Here is a 20,674-nt window from a genome sequence, read left to right on the forward strand (position 1 = left end):
CCCCAGCATCTTATCAGCGCCTTCCCAGGGACTACGGGAAGAAGAGATTTATGTGAGGGACTAAGGGAAGAAGAGATTTGTGTGCCCAAATCACTAAGCTCATCTGCTATTTTCCTACCCTTCTGTCGGTGACTGTCATCCAAGCAATTGGAGTCTCCGTACAGTACAATCCGGCCTCCACCGTCGGCTGGAATCTGATAAAGTCCCAAAATGGGGACATTTTCAACAACTGCCGTTTCCTGCTTTAAAACTTCCAATCCTGAAACACAACAAAAAACGGCAATGAGAGTTTCTGTTGAGCAACGAGTGATTTTCCAGTTGCCATATGAGATTTAATCCATGTGACCAACTAAAAAAATTAGCAAAATCTAATATATAATCAAAACTGCAAACTTTTAGGATAGGAAAGCAATGTCTTATGTGCCATTAATTTGGGCTTTAGCAAAATTTACTTATATGTGTATTCCTATATCCATCCTCATTCATTTTCACTTGAAATCATGGTATATAATATTTACAACCGAAAAGGTGTCACTTCTCCCCCTTTTTATCCTGAAAAAACAAATTTCTGTCGTCTCTTAATATGCTGAAAGGCCTGTCTTCAGACTGCTCATACAGGGGCAGCCAGCCAGCAGCTCTTACAAAACATACAGCTATCTCTACAAACGCAGTCATATATACTGATACCCAGGTTTGGTGTTTTATTATTAAATGCTAAGACAAATGTAACTAATTTTTAAAAGTATGTCCACATAATATTTTGAATTTAGATTTAAGATGTTACATTAATTTCACAAACAGACATGCTCCAACAGCAGAGCCTTCTTAATTTAAAATGTTTAATGAGTCAAGGAGTTAAAAAAATGTATAAATGCCATGGGCAGCATCATCGGTGGTACCATCAGATAGTCTAAAAGTCTCTGCCCTAAAGCAAATGCTGTCCTTAGCACTAAACAGGATACACATCTTCGTCGGAATCCAGTATTGTCTGTGTTGAAAACATCTAAAATGTCTGCAGCTATATAAATGCAACATTTCCTGCTCTCTGTGCAGAAACCCAGTAGGAGGTGAGCAGAAGAAAAAACATGATTTCCTTTGGAGTGAGGGAAGGACCAATCGGTCAGATAGATGAAACAGGGAACACATGCTGCCTGCCATTTGGCCGAGTTTTGTTTCTGACAACAGGATCTTTTCTGATCCAGCATAACCCAAATTCCTATTTCGCACTCAAAAGATTATTCAACTTTAGACTGTACCAGAACCCCAAAATGAAGTATGCATCCGTAAGTCTACTTCTGATCCCCCACCCCCACCCCAAAACAATTACATACCAGAGGGCAACAGGCCAATGAGGAGAACGCTGCTCTCACCCCTCGTTTATACCTAGTACCTGCGACAATGCCTATGAGAAACCGCGTTCAGAAAGAATCATTAACCCACGGTAAACCACGCCAAGTGATTGTGAAAACATAATCACTATGTGCTTAAGTTTAAACTATAACCCTATGAAATATATCTATTCACTGACTGATCTTGCTTTGATAAAAGGAAAAAACCGCTTCCAAGTAGTAAAATAGATGCTATCTTGCAGTTGCAAATATGTATATAAGTTGAAAAATCCTACCTTTTCCTCATTTTCAAATAATAAAACTATCTTTAACTTCCAAGTAAAAAAAAAAATAGCAGCCATTGCTATGGGCCCTATCGTTCTGAAATACATAATATTAGCTTGCATGAGGAAAAGGATCCACCTTGCACATTTCCACAAGACTATGGTCTGGAGCATACAACAGTATCAAAGCTCTCAGAAGAAGTGAGAGTTGATACATGTGGTTCAAAATAACAAGTCTGGAGTGACAGGTCAAGGAAGGATGTCCTGTGGTTTCTGCTCACCTGTTCTTACTTTCCTGCACCTGGCCCTTGGGAAGGCAGAGGTGGCCCAGCTCACTCCCCACTGCTCCCTGGCTCACTGGGTAGGCTCTGTGAGCACTGAGCACACAGTGGTATCACAGACGCCAGGTCTAGGGGAACTGGCATGGTGCCATCCTGGGTGATGCTTGCTTACAGTTGAAGCAAAACTGAAAGCAAACACCACTCTTATGAGAATTTTAAAAGGTTACTCTATGCAATTAAGAACTTCAAAACATGGTCAAATTTTTCTAAAATCTCAGTAACCTGGCAATCACAGAAGCAGAACAATTCATAAATAGCAACAGAAAATTCAGGTAACTTTGAAGTACTCTGTAGTCTTTTAAAAGCTACAAATAAATATTTTTGCCCCTCTCCTGAAGGAATTTAATTTCTTTTGTAGTAGTCACTATACATACATACATATACACACACACACACACACACACACACACACACACATCTATAAAACATATTCAACTTATCAGCAAGAGGCTGTCTTATCTTTGTACCTCCCAGAGCCCCTGTCTAGAAGTCATGTTGTCATGCCTAAGGTATGTAACATACAAATAATATTACAATACGTTTTAAAAGAAACCCAAACTTCTAACCGGTATGGGATTTCTTTTTGGGGTGATGAAAAGTAGAGAGTGGTGACGACTGCACAATTTTGTGAGCACACTAAAATCCATCGAATTGTACGCTTTAAGAGGGTGAAAGTTGTATATGTAAATTATATGCAATAAAGCTGAGGAAGGGAGTGAGGAAGGAAAGGAGGGAAGAAACCAAAAAGCCCACGAACAGCATCCTTTACCTTGGTCCTTAAAAGTCTGTGTTATCACTATGCCATCTTCTGGAAACTTAGCGATACTGCACCCTGATGCATAATACACTAGAAAAGAGGTATTCTAAGTTATAGGAACGTAGAAACACTGTAATCAACAGTTACTAATTCACCTAAAATGCATTCTTTAGATTTTATGTATTTTTTAAAAATTATTTTTAATCTTAAGGAGCTACTATTGCCTTGTCACACTTAAACTACCAGTAATCACCTAAAATTCAAGTAAAAATTATTATTAATATAAAGTTTCTGAATAGATTTTGTAAGTCAGAGCAGTCAGAGACTCAAAACAATCTAAGTAGGAACTTGAAGAATTATTAACAATAATTCTCAGGATGATGTTCTAGAAATTAGCTACCAAAAACTTATCTGTGAAGAAACTCTTAAATAAGAAATGCAAAGTTATTTCATAAACAGAATTTTATAATCATGAGCCGATGAAATATTTCCTATTTGAAACTATATATAGTACATAAAGACTCTAGTAAGTAGCACATTAAAATTAAGAATGCCCATATAAAATATTTTCATTTAAAAAATCTGGACAAAACTAGAGCTTCACAGATGTCCTTTGTGAAAATATTGACTAGTTCTTTCCACAGATTCAAGCTTATTGAGGAATCACATCAGAACTCTCTCTGAAACATAGACTGCGGAGGTGTGTGGCTTCCACTCTCACACCTCTGGGAACGCTGAGCCCTATTAAAACACAAACCCAGAACCTACTGTCGTGGTTTGCCAGGGTAAACTCCCCTTCGTACAGGCCGTCGCTGAATCCCATGTTCCACACGGACAGCAGCTCATTCAGAGCCGGGATGTTGGAACCTCCAGTATCCGGCATCCACCACTGCCTGTAAAAGTGACGAGAGGCACAGAGGACAAAAGGATTAAGATACTCCATGTAGATGAGTCTTTTCATGATGAAATTAAATTTCTCTGGTCACAATACAATCCATCCACACTAAGGTTTCAACTAAAACTAACTGTCTGGGTTTGAGTAATACTGCAAATGTAAATGCTTCAGCCAATGTGCACAATAAATTAAAGACAAACTTATTTTATGAAATGAAAATCAGTACTGAAATGCATCACAAGTTATCTGCTTAGCCGAGACCTAGCAAGACTCGGCGAAGGAAAAGAGATGAGAGGGAAGCTTATAAAAGTTCAAGTCACAGACTCTAAAAGAAAACAAATCAAAATATAAGGGTGATATATTTATAATACATTGTGAATCTCTGATCTCAATGTATTCTAAATACACAACTAATTTATTAGAAGGAAATAACAGTTCCTTTGGTGCATTAAATTTGTACATATTCAGTAACAGAGAGATGGGAGGATGGAGAAGAATAAACACAAATTTACAGCTCAAGGATCTACGCGACCAATAGGAAAGATGATAAAGACTCTAAATTAGTGGTCAGAATCAATACACATCTTACTCACTTCACAAGCAACTTTCAAGAACATCTTTGCTGTATAAAGAAAGAGCTTTTTTCTAGCCTAGCTCTCTGAACATGTCTCTGCTAACTTTAAAGACCACCAACAGGTCAAATAGTCACTTAAGTATGTACTGAGAAGAATTTCATTCCCAAAAAGTCACATTTCTTATTCAAATACCAACTTTTATCAGTACCTTGTGTTTTCATCATAAAACTTCACTTTCCTCATAACAGAAGTGTTATACCAGTCACTGAAGACGACGAGAGAAAGGCCATTGTCCACATCCCTTCTCAGCTTGGTGATCTCTTCGGGGAAGTACTCCTCCTCACTGTCCACCATTAGCAAAGTTCCTGACAAACAAAGTGCCACGGTTTGAGAACTGTCACCTCCAAATGACAGGATATCACTGTTTCGGCAACACAGCATTTCACTGGATCCACAACTCAAGATAGATACTGACTCCTAACATTTAGGTGTGTACCACCCTGTACCACTGTAAAAGGGGCTAAAAAATAAAGGAGCAGGGTCCAACAAAACATAGGAACCAACTAACTGAGATCTTCTGTTTCCATTTGTGCTGCTCAAAATAAAGAGTTTTCACTTACTGGAAGAGGGATAAAATACAGTGCTAAAGCTTAAAGGAAAAAAAGGGTACAAAGACCCCAGTCTCCAATCAGCCGACAATTCAGCACTTTAGTTGGACGCCACACCTATCCCCATCAAGTAGGAATGTGCCTCATTCTGTTTCAGAGCCTTGTCCCCAACCTCTGCTAGGACACGGAGCTCACACACATGCTCGTTTGGCTGGCCTCCTGCTGGAAACCGGGATTCACTTTCCAAACTTTAAACAAACATCCAACTTGAGCAGAAAGAACATCTGGCTAGCATGTCGCTGCTCCTCACCATACTGACTGGCGTCAAAACACGTGAAGGGGGAGCCGAGGACTTCCACAAAGTAGCCCATGCTTCTCAAATGCTGGTACATATCCCTGAAGTTTGTGTGGATGTGATCACCATTCCTGAAAAACAACAGGCCTCGGCATTAATATGATCCATCTCTACTGGCAATAAAGGTGTATCTAGCCACAGGGCCGCCTCTGTGGGAGCACTGCGTCGTCACCACAGAGAAGGCCCAGGATGTCTGGCTCACTGTGACAGGTGTCAGCCTCCCCAGACATGCGTTCTCTGGGCTGGACATATGGAAATGGGTGGTAAGAGGAAATCATGTACATGCCATGTGCACAAAGGAGATAAAATGATGACAACAGAGAGCTAAAGACGTGTTTTAAAGTGCGCTGGAGCATCACTTTAGTAGTGGCATCCATGTAAACTGCTGGCAGCTCAGCTGCATCTGACAAATGAGCTTATTAGCATGTGGTAATGGGCGTGCAGGGACACTAGGACAAGCCACACAGGGCGAGTGCACTACACCGGAAGCGTATGACTAGCTGGCATCACTGCTACTGATCACCTCTGCATCCCTGTCCCTCCCAACTGTGCTCACTTTCCCATCGGACACTCCATGTACACTGTTTACCCCAACGAACCCTGGAAAAGCCCAGGGGTCACGCCGTCCCCACCTCACAGCCCTCCAGAGCCCAACTCCTCAGCAGCACTTACCCCACGTGCTCCTCTGCAGGCCCACAGCCTCACCCTGCTCTATCAACCTCCCACCTTCTTGTCTACCTGTCTCTGGTCTGAGACCCTCCAATCTGTCTCCCAGGGACGTCTTATTTTAAAAGGCAAATCTGACCCTAAAAGTATGCTAGTCAGACCTTTCGATGGCCCCCTTTCCCCTACTTTCAGCATGGAGTCCAAACACTAAGGCAAAAATGAGCTTGGCCTGTGGGCCGAGAGAAAGTTGACCCAGCTGCCCTGCAGGTGCAGTGCAGGGAGGGCCGTGTGAGGACCCAGGGAGGGAAGCGGCCCCAGGTCCAGAAGCATCGTGCAGGGCACGCCAGGATGTCTGGCCATGTGAGGAAGTCTGAATAGGCAGTCACTGGAGAGTTGGCTGCCAACTGTGATGGAATTTATTTTTGAGATTATTATGCTGCTATATGGGGAGTGGAATTTAGGGGAGCAATAACCACAGCAGTGAGACTCATCAGGCTACTGAAGCCATCCAGGCAAGAGACGACAACAACTGGGACTAGGCTCGGAGCAGAGGAGAAGGCCGACACGGAAGGATTCAGGACATGGTCTGAAGGTCAGACTGATGGGATCTGCTGACTGACTCAAGGGAAGCAGCAAGGGCGAGAGAGCAGTTAAGGAGGACTTTAAGGTTTTTACTACACAATTATCTGAGTTTCGAGAGAAGTCAGGCTGCCCTAAGCATAACAAGGGCCTGCAAAGTGTAGGGGCCGCGAGAGTCCAAGCTTAATGAGAAGCTGAGCAACGTCTCCTTCCCACCAGTCACGGGAACAGCGGCGCCTTGTCCCCCGTGGCAGGACCGAGGAGGAGAAGAGCATCGGAGTGTGGTGCTTACCAGTCCAGAGGGTCATTCTTCATCCTTAAGTTATCTCTGGGGAAGTAGCCAGGTGGATAGCGGAGATTGTGGTACTGATCCCAGAGAACTCTCTTGCTTCGTGGGGGAGTGGGAATTATCTTCACCTTAATCGGGAGCTTCACCGTTGAAGTCTGTTCTGCACCATTTTTTGACTAAAAAACATTGAAACCTGAAATGCCTTCTCTGCCCAGAAAAAAATTTTCAGATTTAAAAAAAAATCATTTCCATTTATCAATTTAACCCAAATAATCTGAACACAAGAATTTCCAATTACAAACATATGACAGAATATTCATGTATCACAATTAACTGCTTTCCAACACTTAAGAGTTTAAGACTTAAAATTTAAGACCCTTTCTGAAAACAATTAGATTAACCCTACATTTCTTTTCAGAGAATATATATTTCTGGTGCACTCATTTTGAGCTTGAAATCTGGAACAAAACAGTGCTCTCCGCTGCTGTGTAACAGCAGAATAGCAAGCACTATCAGTCATGTATCGAGATGATTTTTTAAACTCCAGTGGCTCTGCAGGCCCTGGAACCATCAATCATGGCCATCAAGGCTAATCTCGTCTGTCACTTGTACTTTAAATTGAGAGTCTAAAGCATTAAGCCTGCCCACCCGCTTCCTGGCAGGTGACGGTAAAAGGCTGAGAAAAACAAGCCACTTCCCTGGGGCGTCCTTACTTCCGTCTCTGCTGGGGAAGCCACGGTGATCATGACGTGGCCCTGAGCAATGCCTTCCCAGGAAGCCGCTTTCTTGGTCACAGAAATGGAGATGGCCAGGTAGCCCGACCAAGGCCATAACACTGAGGAGTAAGAGAAAGCGACTTCAATGTTGTCTCCATTCTGTGGCAAATAGGGCTGCCAGTCAGGCTGCAGGAAAAAGAAACCAAGCAAAGGCTGAAGTGAAATGTTACAAGAGAAAACATTTGAAAATTAGATACGCTTCAATTCCTAAATGATCTAAATCAGCTTTTGAGAAATATTACATTCAATGGGGTAAAGTAAAATTTATATACAGATACTAAGTAACCTATAACCAAAGTAACCTATGGACTGCCTGGAACACACCCACTAGAAAAGTCTAGCAACCACTATTTCTAATAGCCTTCAATTTTATGAAGACTTCTTTTCCCATTATAAAAAAAAGAGGGGACATGTGTCAAAAGTTCCTTGATGAAGAATTTTTATCTGAGTAGAGAAATTATATAAGTGAAAACTGTCAGATTGAGCTTAGATCCAAATTAGTTGTACTTTCACTTAAAGAATCATATTAACTGAAAGCAATAAAATGACATGTACACCAGCTGTCCCCAATCAAACTCTGAAGCTAGTGACAGGCAGCTGTAAGGTGCCGACCCTCTCTGTCCCTCCCGGATTTGAGGAAAGCAGAAAGGAAAGCTCAAGTAGAGACCATCTGGAAGAAACATGAATGAGCTCTTAAAACTAATCAATATTTCAAACAAACCTAAATTACTTATTTCCCTCACAAGCCACATAGCAAGAACATATTCCCCAAGTGAGTGAGCATATCAAGAAAAACATTCTGGAAAAGAAAAATATTTATAGTATATAGCATCACAAATAATGAGGAAGGAAAGAGATTTTTAATGAATGCTCTTGGGACCACTGGTTAGTAAGTGAGAAAAAAGTTAAACTTTCATCCATCCCTTATACCACATATCAAATTAACACAGATGAAAAATTAAATATTTAACAATCATATAAATGAAAATGAGTAGAAAAATAAAATTGAGATTTTATTTTATCTCTGGAGGGATAAGTTTCTAATCTTTGAAACAATGGAAGAAATCACAAAAGACAAAAATTCAACTACATGAAATGTAAAATTTTTATAGAAAAATTAAAAACCACTACGGTAAGTAATATTAAAGGGAAAGGAAAAGAATAACCTGGAGGAACATTTTGCATAAAACACAGCACAGTTAATTTCTCTATAACAGAGAGAGATCTTGTTAGGACTGACAGAGAAAAATCCCAACTCCAGTAGAAAATGAGCCAAGAAAACAAAAAGGTAATTCACACAAGAGGAAATACAATTATTAATAGTAAACACATCCAAAGATACCCACCTCACAAATAACTGAAGAGCACATTAAATAAGATGCTCATTTCATCCCCTAAATTTAAAGTCGAAAGATATACCACTTAGTAAAGCCAAATGCCCATCAACAGATGAACAGATAAACAAAATGTGGTCTAGTTCATAGAATGAAGTGTAACTCAGCTATAAAAAGAGGTGAAATATGAATCATGCTACAATTTGGGTGAATCCTGAAAACGTTATACTGAGCCAGACTCCAAAGAGCAAATGCTGTACAATTCTCCACTCACATGAAATGTCCAGAGCAGGAAAACCCACAGAAAGAGAAAGCAGACTGGTGGTTGCCAGGGGTGGGGGAAGGAGGCTGAGAAGGTGGGAGAAGGGAGTGACTGATAATTATAATGAGGTTTCTTTTGGGGGGCAATGATAATGTTCTGGAATGAGATATTGGCATAATCTGGGGAATATACTAAAAACCACTGAACTGCAGGGTAAATTTTATAGCATGTTAATTATATCTCAATTTTTAAAAAAAGCAAAAAAAGATGTTACCACCCAGTACGGACCTGATGGAGATGTTTTCCCCCTGAATACCACTGGCATGCAGTCTAAGCTGATGGGACAAAATCCTCTCTCCAATACAGAATTTGTTAGTATGTGCCAAGAGCCATAATAATGTCCACACCAAGGGTCCTCAAACTTTTTAAACAGGTGGCCAGTTCACTGTCCCTCAGACCACTGGAGTGCTGTTGGAGAGTGCGGCGCACATTCCACACATGCGCACTGTAGGCCTGGGATGAGTCAGCTGCTAAGCAAGGACAGGCAGCGGCGGCAAAAACACGGCGGGCGGACCGGATAAATGTCCTTGGCAGGCTGCATGTGGCCCATGGGCCGTAGTTTGAGGACACCTGGTCCACACCCTCTGATTCAGGGAGTGAATCCAGGGAGTTTACATTAAGGAAATAATTCAGAAGAAAACAATATATGCAAAGATATTCAGTGAAATGTTTATAGTTGAAAACCACCTAACTGTTCAAACAGGGGGAAAAAGTAAATAAATTATAATTTATTAATTCTATACAATATTAAATAACCATTAAAAGGTACACTGCTACTGCGTACATAGTTATATTTTTATATGTTTATAATATAATGAGAACTAAAAAAAAGATTGCGAAGTTTTGCCTACCGCACAAACATAAGAAGAATATGTATTTCAGATAAAGGCTGGAAAAGAATATTTTAAAAATAGAGGCTATGTTAGTGTGCTAGGGCTAGAAATGAGTTTTCTGTTCTTCTTCCCTATCCTTTATTGTTGTGATAATGTCTATGCAGTATTTTAAAATTTATATAAAAAAATTCAAAAGAAAGGCTATACTTTCCAAACACAAAGGCCAGTCTACGCTCATTAAGGAATAAAATAATTACAACTGGGCCTTTAATTATAGGTGGAAAATTGTATAGATGAAGAATCAAATGCGATTAGTTGATTCAGGGGCCAAGCAAAAGATGCCAGAGCAAAAAAGTAAAACTGGTTTCATTAAAGTATGCCCTGACTTACTCTGTAAGGGACTTAGTAGTGTAACAAACCACTACTTCTAATAGCCCTGGGACCCTAGACAGGTAAAAGGGAAACTTTCCTCTTTCAACTTCAGGAGAAATAACTAAGGCATAAAGGTCAGGGCCACATCTAAGTTCACCACCAAGTCAGACACCAAGACAGAGAGAAGCTTCACCTTATCTACAATTCTTCCCGTGACTCCCATGCCGTTGAGGATGGTGACATTAACAATTGTTGGCATTCCTCCATAGTAGATGGGTTGGGAGCAGTAGGGCCACATGTAGGGACATTCAGTCAGATCTATGTAGCTGGGGCTCAAACTGAAATAAAGAATACAGTGTTAGAGTAGACCATATTAGAAAACTACAATGAAGCAATACAACTGTGCAAGAAAGAGGTAATATAGCAGACCTGAGCTTTGCCAGGGCCTGCTTGCAGGGGTGCCCTTGGCTGGTGTCTGGGAACGTGGCTTTGGAATGCTCCTGTGCTGATAAGGTGCTGTGCCAGCCCACTAGACTGTATAAACAGCATGATGTGTGGGGAACACCTCTTTCCTTCTGCAAGTCTGGAGCTTCGGCCCTAACGGAAACCTTGGACTTGAGTCTAGAGGGGATTTCCCTGGGCAGAAATACACGATGTGGCGATGCAGTTCACTGCTGGGAAAGGGGCCAGCTCCATGAGACCCTGCCTGGCAGGAGGGAGGGGTGAGCTTAGGAAGCCTAAGCCTGGATTTCACCAGACTCCCTCCACGTGAGGACCTCTTTCTGTTACAGATCGACTATCCATCCTGGCTGTGCCACTGTAATGAATCTTAACTGTGAGTACAACCACAGGCTGTGTCCCACAAGTCCTTCCAGCAAAGCACCAAGCCTGAGAGTGGTTCTGGGGACCCTGACATAATTTGTGTCAGAAGTGCTGACACAAGTGGCTCCCCCAATTTTGTTTGTTCCACATTTTCCCCTTATCTGAAATGAATCTGTGGTAGGTTAATATCATTCTTAACACAGCCGCAGTGTCATCTATGCACAAGTAAAAAGATAGGTAGGAGGCGAGTGCTTCAAGTAGGACATGACCCAAGACCACCTCATTGGGAAGGTCAGTGGATCTTGCTTACCAAGCTGCACCTGTGTGCAGTGGGCACATGAACCTGACCACCACTCTATCTTACAGAAAACCCAAACAAGTATCTTCAGGGATACTGTGACTTCCATGGGCAGTTATAATCAATACATACCATAATTAGTCATTTAAAATAGATACCACCTAATTTTAAAAATCATGAGTAGCCTGGCCATGTGGCTAACAGCAAAAGTACCTCTTCCACCTGAAACACATTTGTAAATTTTGCTGGTACTTGTGCTCTGTAAACAGTTTAATTCAACTAATAAGATTCAATTAACAAATCAATATTAGCAAACAGAATTCAACATCATACTAAGAAAACAATACACTAAAATCAACTGGGATTTATTTTAGGAATGTAAGATTGATTCCATACTGGGGAATTCATTAATATCATAAACCATAATAATAGGTCTAAACTAGTCACATGATTACTTTTAAATGTTGAAAAGGCTTATAAAATCCAATGCACAGTCCTGATGAAAAACACTCAAGAAAATAGCAATTGATGGGTAATCTACTACAACATATATATCTCTATAGATAGATAGATACACCTTAGTCATGAAGCAAGCATCTTATTTAATGGGGAAATAAAAGAGGCATTTCCACTCAGCTGAGAAACAACACAAGGATGCCCACCATTCCCACTGCTATTCAACACTGTGCCAGAGATATTAACAAACACAACTAATCAAAAGAAATCAATAAAGCCTTAAGAAGTGGTAAGGAAGAGGTAAAACTATTTCTATTCCATATGATATATGTTAGTATACCTGAAAAACTAGAAAAATCAAAATAAATAATAATCCAGTTAGGTAGCAGGATATAAAATTAACATATAGAAAGAAAATCAACCAGTTAAAGGATATAATAGAAAACCCCACCAACAATGACTACAAAAATTATAAATACTTACACTTACCAAGAAATGTGTAAAACCCATAGGAAGATAACTGTAAAAACCTCCTGGAAGACACAAAAGGCTGGAACCAATGGAAACACATCATCCTCTACTCTTGGAAAAAATAACTCAACATTTTCATAAAAATATCACTTCTAAGTTCATTTAAAATTTGATGCAATCCCAATAAAAATTCCAATAAGCATCTTTCATGGAATTGGAGAATTTGATATGAAAAGTCATGTGAAGAAAACAAACATTCAAGAACAGTCAAGAAAACACTAAAAATAAAAATTACATGGCGAATTAACCCTACCCGACATTAAAACATGCCAGGAAGCCTTTCAGATAGACCAGTGGAATGGAACAGAAAGCCCAGAGATCATCCAAATACATATGAAAATTTAGTACATGATAAAGACAGCATCTCAACTCACTGCACCGAAGATGGACTTTTTAATAAATGGAGCTGTTTAACAAATGGGTGGCCATTTGACAAAAGATAAAATTAGATTTGTACTTCATATGGCAAATGAGAATAAACTCTAAATGGATCAGGGAATCTCAAGTAAACAAAAGAAAGCAAACAAGTATTAGAAGAAAACCTGGGTAAATTTCTCTTTTACCTCATTCAGTGCAAAGACAGACTTTCTAGGACTCAAATCCCAGAGGCCTAACGACAGCAAAAAAACTAACAAAATTGACTATTAAAAAACAACAACAAAAAAATACCTTCCACAAAGTCAAAGGACAATTGACAAACTGAGAAAAAGATTTGCAACATATAACACTGACAACTAACCCTAATATATAAAAGAACTCTTAAAAACTGAGGGACCAAAAACCCCATAGAAAAAGAGGAAAAAGACAGCTACCCAGGAGGCTGAGGCAGGAGGATCGCTTGAGCCCAGGAGACTGAGGTTGCTGTGAGCTAGGCTGATGCCATGGCACTCTAGCCTGGGCAACAGAGTGAGACTCTGTCTCAAAAAAAAAAGAAAGAAAAAAAATGAAAAAAAATGAACAGACAATTCATAAGAAAGAAAAATGGCTCTTAAACATAGACATTAAGTGTTTAAACTTACTCATAACTAGAGTAATGCAAATTAAAACAATACTGACATACCATATCTCACCTATCAGACTGGCAAAAAAGTAACAAGTCGGCTTTGGGGAAACAGACATTCATTCCCTAACACTGCAGGGGGAACACAAACTGGCATAACCCTTTTGGAGGGGAACACAGCAATACCTAACAAGGCTACCTGATGCACTTAACTTTGACCCGGCAATGACACTTCTAGGAATTTACTCTGAAGAAATACCTCTAACAAAACTAAGACATAGAATCACAAGGTTATTCATTGCAACAACTCATAATTACAAAATATTAGAAACATCTTAAGCACCTATATGTAAATAATTGTGCATTGACATGATATCACTGTAAAAAAGGAAGAAGAAAATCTCTATGCACTGCCATTCAGTGATTTCCAGGATATCATTAAGTGAAAAAAGCAAAGTGCAAATGAATATCCACAGCCATGCTATCCTTCTGTGGATGTGCTCGGGTGCAAAAAGGAATTCAAAAAGGATAAACCAAAACCTAATGTGACTTTTACCACAGGGGTTCGTGGAAGCAGGGTGGAGAGAATGGGAACAGTTATACCTCATGTGCAGTTCTGACCTTTAGAACCACGGGAATGCTCCAACACCCAATGAGTAGTTGACATCAACCAGGATTTGAGGTAGGGGAGCGGGGAATCCAAAAAGGAATACGAATACTAGCAAACGAGCCTAACCATATTAAAAATGAACAGTAAGAAAAGAACCTAGGTAACTCTGGAAAACACTATGAGTATATTCTGTAAGGCTAAAGATAAAAAAGCACTATCACAAATACTGTACTTAGTAAATGCGTTAGTCACGAGGGTATGGGTAAGCCATTCTAAAGCTACTTGATATGTATATACTAGGACGCAGCAAGTAAGTGAATAAATATATCTCAGATAACAAGAACCAGGTTTCTCACTGTTGGAGAAAGGAGTTAGAAACAAGGAGAGGGAAGGTTAGAACAAACACTGTGATGTGGGGCGGACTCAGGAGACAGTATGAACTCATGTTTCCAATATAAACACAAATGGGCAGATACAGAAATAGGTACACATGTATACACATACATTTCCTAGGTCTGTCTGCTAAAGAGCCTAGAACAACTATGAGCACAGCAGCTCTGAGCACACCTAGCACCCAGGTCTGGGTTTCTGAATACCATTCTGCAATTAAAGGAACAGGGCTGCTTGGAGAAAGAAATGATACCAAGGCTGCAGCACAGAAATACATCACGGGACATCCTGTACTGCCAAAAAGAAAGGAAGTGCTCAGAAATGATGACGATGTGCTGAACAGACACAGAAGCCAACTAGAAGGAGCTCCCAATAGCCACACCTGGGACAATATGAGCAAAAACCTAAATAATGATATTAATGGATTATAATCCACAGAGTCAAAAAAAAAAATCCATGTGTCCATACTGACATAAATAATTGAATAAATAAACAAGCGAGAAAGGACAGCTCTTCCCTCCAGCAGAATTCCAATTAATAAATGCAGAAGTAATAAGGGAAACAGAAAATCATCATGTGTCAAACTTCTCAATAGTAGGTACTGTGGGCAAGAACTATCAATGGATACCAAAATCAGTGAATAGAAGTACGTTAAGAAACACGATCATCTCAGAGCGTATCCCCACAAGATACTTAGTAGTCACAAAGGGAAAACAGGAGCTACAGAGTGGACACACCTGGCCAACGACACCACTGAGAGCTCCTGCTGCAGGAGCACAGGTGGCTGACACTTCTAGCTACAGCCCTCGAGATCCTCCACCATGTCTGTGCCAAAGCCACACTCGCCCCGCTGCTCCCAGCTGATTCTGAGCAAAGACTGTACTCAGGCAGGCCCATTCCCAGGCAATGCAGGACTCCTCCAACAGGTGACTTTGGTTCAAGGATTCCCCATCAGCCAAAACCTTCTTAGACCTGTACTGCAGCCTGAGGCTTTCTCCCCATCCTCCCTCCCCTACTCTCTCCACAGGTGTCAGATCAGCGCCCCAGTCCTAAGACTCCGTGCCTACTCCCACTCCCTTCCCTCTGTCCTTCACAGGCCTCCCTCCCCACAATAAGCTCTTGAACTTCTAACCCCATCTTGGCGTTTGCTTCTTGGAGGACCCAGAGTGACAGACCACATTAATCAAATAGTGGAAATTAATACTACCAGTAATAAACCAAAGAAAACTGAAGAACTGTCTGTGATTAAATAAGACTAAAAAGACATGACAACTAAGTGTAATATGAGATCTCAGATTGGATCCCAAAGGACCAGAGTGGGACAACGGGCGGAATCTGAACGTGGTCTGGAGATCACCAGCAGTGTTGTATCAATGTTAATTTCCAAGCTTAGAGGCTCATACCGTGGTTATGTACGATGTCAACATTAGGGAAAGCTGGGTGAATGATTAATGGGTTCTCATGTGCTATTTATGAAACTTTGTTATAAATCTAAAATCATTTCAAAATAAAGGGTGGGAAAAAAAGTCTTATTAAAAAGACTTTTAAACCTCAAACTAATCATAAGAAAATATCCAATAAACCCACAGTGAGAGACGGTCTACAAAATAAGTGACTAGCATTTTCCAAAGGATTCACAGTAATAAACGAAAGACAAATGAAGTGTCAAAGGTCAGAGCAGACGGAGACAGACGGCTAACTGCAACATGGGTACTGGGCCCACAAGGCACAAGAGCTCAAGGAGGACTGGCAGCATGTGCAGTCTGCAGATTAATTACAGTGTTCATCTGTTAGTTTTAATGGTTGTACTACGATCATCCAAGATGGTGGCATTAGCGGAAGCTTGGGCCAAGAGTATCTGAGAACTCCTTTATATTTTTGCAAAATTTCTGTAAACCTAAGATTATTTCAAAAGCTTAAAAAGTTAAAAAAAAAAAAAAAACCCAAACACTTATCATAATTTTTAACCATTTATATTGAAGATAATAGAACATCAGTAAGTTGAAAGTAGTTCCAAGGCCTGCCAGCCAGCACCCTAATAGAAGCAGCATCGTGTTTTAAACTCTCATCGAATGCCCCAGGTACTGTGATCAGTGACCATCTGTTTTGAGGCTAGTATTTTGTGCAGAAGGAAGCCCTCAAGAGCCCAGAGAAGAAGAGAAAGGCCTATTGAGAGGTACAGCATACTGACCTTGCCTGTGGTTTGTAGCTGTTGAGGATCTGATAGGCCCTGAGCAGATCAAGCTTGCCATGGCCTTGCTCAAACATGTTGACGCCAGGAAGCCTCCGGGCTGACGCGATCAGGGCCTGCTTCATACTGGCAGGATTCACCAGCTCACGTTTCTGGACTGTGCTGGGGGGAAAATGAAGCATTTGTTGGAGCCCATGTAAGATGAGAATAAGCATCTACTCATTTCTGTACTTGCTTCAGGACCAACTACTTAGCAACCCAACTTCTATAAGGCTTTTTTTGAAGTCACTTATAGGCTAGTGCCTGTTTATACTAAATGTATCAGCAACACACATTTTCCTGATAATTCAACTAAATTGAACCAACAGGTTGCAGAAGGCAAGAATATATAAGAGGTACTGGCTCCTCAGAGGAGAGAAAGCCCAATGGCCAGGAGAAGACACCCCAGGACACCACCTGGCTGGGAGAAGAAAAGGAGCACAGATGAGTCCTGGGAAGGAACCACAGCGAGGGATGGGCAGCAGGCACGGGGTCTGCATGGAGACCACTGCCTCCAAAGCTAACTGTTGCCTTTTTGTTTCCAGATTGGCGGCATCGCCCTGGTGGATACCACCTTTTACAACATTGCAGACCAAGGCCACCTTTAGAGTTTCACCATCAGAATGTTATCTGAGCAAATTTTAGCATAGAGCTCTACCTAACTGGGTACTTAGGTAACACTACCATGAAAACGTTCATTTTTGTATATCTATGTATTACAAATGCAAGTAAATGTTAATCCCTAAATTGAAGGGAAAAAAAATCAGTAAACAAAAAAGGAAAACTTACTCTCCTAAGTTCCTAAATATTTTTATATGATGGTGGTTGGTCTTGGAGTCTAGGCAGGTTTTCTAAATGGGAAATCTGATATAAGGAGAAGTAAGAGGAAATAAAGTAGGATTAATTCTTAATGACAGAATAAAAAAACTGCTAAAATCTCTAAGTCAACAATCTTCCCCTTCTTCCTGTCTATAAAGCAAAATCAAAGGCTAGGTTCCATTTCCTTTCAGAGTGCTGTACAGTTGGAAGCTCAGGAAGCTCTCCTTTGTTGTTTAGCATCTATTATGAGCTATTGTCAAGCCACAAAAGTATTCCTGAATGATCACAGTTGCATTTTTATCTGCTGCAGGAAGATGAGGAGAGTGAAAAGTTTCCTTGCTGCTGAAAATACCTGTACTTAGAGATGCCACTGGGAATGGAAAACACAACCTCTTCATCTGCCCACCTATTAACAGTAAAGAGATTTGATAGGCTCAAGGGTAAAGCTAGAACCCTCATTTTCTGCTAACAACCACAGCAAGCAGGAGAAATGAACCAGTATTTTCTGTTTCCAGAATCACCAAGATTGGAAACAGGAGCCCTAGCTGAATTGTACCCACTTGGCAACTACAAAAGCTCAAATGAAACAGGTAACCCATGATCCACCTTCACTTTCTTCTGTTCTTCACTTTATGTAACACAAGGGAGAGGAAAACAACTGAAAGAGAATACAATGTTTCTAGCAAGCATATGGTTAATCTCCAAAGATTACTCTGGCCAATGTCAACAGTTTCAAGAATTTGGCTCTGATGTAAGAAAAAGATAGGGAAGCAGGAAAGAGGCAGATATGTACTACCTTTATCAAGGATTCAAGATATCTACTACCTTTATCAACAAAATCATCTCAGGCTTTAGAAGCTAATATCAACATACAATTTACTTTTGAATACAATTTTAAACAAAAAATTTGAATATCAGTTACTTATTTTAATCTAATTTTTAAATTAGAACATATTTAATAATTTTCAAATATGCAGAGCTTTAAGTGTTATCACAACATAAGAGCGCTACTAAAACCTCATCTAGATAGAAAAATTAAGATTTATAGTGGGGGGAAAAACAGTCACAAAATAAATTGCAGGCCCCAAAGACATCTTTTAATAACTCAGAATAAGGAAACATGGCCCATCCAACTAAAAGAGCCTGTGAGCTTCAATTTCAGTCTCCCAACTTTGAGAACTTTCTTCCAGTTCCATAATCTGCAAGATTAAGGGCCAATCACTAAACTCCATTCTAGCCATATATGAGATTCAATGACACAAAGAGGAGCAGTGACTGTTAGTCTCTGACAGGTTTGACATTCTTAGCTGCTCACAGAGTACGTTAAAAGGTGAGTCACTGCCACAAAAACAGCAGCAGCAGAATGGTTAACCATGTGAGAAGATGAATATGTTAATCTGCTTCACTATAATAACCTTTTTCTAGCCATATGTATCCCATAGCATCATGTTGTATACCTTATATATCCATAATAAAATTTACTTTTTTAAAAAAAGGTGATTCCCACAGGAAATGGGGATATGGCAGAGAAACATCTTACTTTTTGTTTTCTGCCTGATATATATACTTGTTTGAATATAAAAAGCACAGTTCTGGCTGGGTGTGGTGGCTCATGCCTGTAATCCTAGCACTTTGGGAGGCCAAGGCAGGAGGATTGCTTGAAGCCAGGAGTTTGAGACCAGCCTGAGCAAGAGTGACACCCCATCTCTCCAAAAAAACAGAAAAATTAACTGGACATGGCAGCATGTGCCTGCAGTCCCAGCTACTTGAGAGGATGAGGCAAGAGGATCACTTGAGTCCAGGAGTTTGAGGTTGGTTGCAGTGAGCTATGATGATGTCACTGCACTCTAGCCTGGGCAACAGAGTGAGACCCTATCTCTAAATAAATAAAGAAATAAAATTTTAAAAATTTTTAAAAAGCACAGTTCTAGCACATAAACAGCATATGTTAAAAAAGTACAGAACACAAATAAAAGTAATAGGTATTCTGCCTTTGTACAGTGCTATAACGGTTTAGTTTACAAAGTGTGTTCACATACATGTCATCTAACTATAAAAGAAGGGACTCCTACCTCTTTTGTAGACGTGAAGAAATAGAGATCAAAATCATGATGTGCCTAAATTCTCTAATCCAGCCAGGGGCAGAAGCAAGACTCGATCCTGCTGCGCTGGCACCAAGTGCTCCTGTCCTGACACTAAAGCTGCTGGTCTGTGCCAAGCAACACTCACCTCACTAACAAGGTGACAGCACCTGCAACCACTGGAGAGGCAACACTGGTCCCCGAGAGGGCCCGGCACCCCCCTTTCACACCAGAACCCCGAACTCCAGCACCATAGGTGACGACATCAGGTTTCACACGACCGTAGCCTCCTGGTAGTTCCTGTGAACAAAAGCAGCTCGGTTTCTACAGTTCATTCATTGGTACACAGCCACGTGTAGTTATGAGTGAATAAAGCCAGAAAAGAAATACGGGTTATTTAAAAATGGTGTAGCTTTAGGAAGGTACTGGGTTTAATCCGAAATTCACTGTGATACAGAAGGCAAGTTTAGATGATAATGTAGAAAATAAAACTATTCTTAGTATGTTTTATAATAACCAGTATAATAACAAGGGCATCAAGCAATTAAAAAATAAATATTTTAATTTTGCTCACAGGCAAGGCAAAACTAGAAATTGGATACTGACTGATCAACAAGACCAAAAACTGGAAAGTAATTTATCTCTAGATAAAGTAAAAATCAGAAATACGTTCAAAAAATTAGAAAATTACAATTAAAAATTAGAAAAAAACTCAAACATGTTTCTTTACAAAGAAAAAAGTACATGGTATGACTGGATGTTTCAAACTGTTATCAAAAATGAAACCATTTGGAATGATCAAGATAACTGTACAACTAACTTGGGATAAGATTTTAACTAAGTACTCTCTTAAGCTTCCTAGAAATTATGGCAAAATGAAAAGTACAATAGGGTCTCATATTACATTGGAAAAAGTATACCAATTTGGAGTGAAAAATCTTTCCTGACAACCAACCATAAAGGAATGTGTGAGTGAGAGATCTGCTCTTGTGGTTCCATGGATGACTGAGGAACATTTCTCAAAATGCCATTAAAAACAAGCTCTTGATGAAGGCCAAGGACACCACACCACATCACAGTTCAGTGAAAGCGCTTACAACAGGGAGACAGAGACAGACTGGTA

At 40.2% G+C, this 20,674-nt stretch overlaps 1 protein-coding gene across 1 annotated transcript in view; it reads right to left on the reverse strand.

The window, feature by feature from the left end:
- The window catches only part of MBTPS1 (membrane bound transcription factor peptidase, site 1), a 54,031-nt gene that overhangs the window by 10,019 nt on the left and 23,338 nt on the right, over positions 1-20,674 (reverse strand). Inside the window, exons 10-19 of the mRNA XM_012738465.2 lie at positions 19,700-19,851; positions 16,613-16,774; positions 10,508-10,652; positions 7,391-7,579; positions 6,681-6,853; positions 5,099-5,214; positions 4,389-4,545; positions 3,479-3,603; positions 2,723-2,800; positions 119-259 (exon numbers count right to left, since the gene is read on the reverse strand). Of these exons, the coding sequence (XP_012593919.1) occupies positions 119-259; positions 2,723-2,800; positions 3,479-3,603; positions 4,389-4,545; positions 5,099-5,214; positions 6,681-6,853; positions 7,391-7,579; positions 10,508-10,652; positions 16,613-16,774; positions 19,700-19,851 (1,438 nt within the window). The remainder of the gene's footprint in view (positions 1-118; positions 260-2,722; positions 2,801-3,478; positions 3,604-4,388; positions 4,546-5,098; positions 5,215-6,680; positions 6,854-7,390; positions 7,580-10,507; positions 10,653-16,612; positions 16,775-19,699; positions 19,852-20,674) is intronic.

This window comes from Microcebus murinus, chromosome 20 (genome assembly GCF_040939455.1).
Source record: "Microcebus murinus isolate Inina chromosome 20, M.murinus_Inina_mat1.0, whole genome shotgun sequence".
Taxonomy (NCBI): Eukaryota; Metazoa; Chordata; class Mammalia; order Primates; family Cheirogaleidae; genus Microcebus; species Microcebus murinus.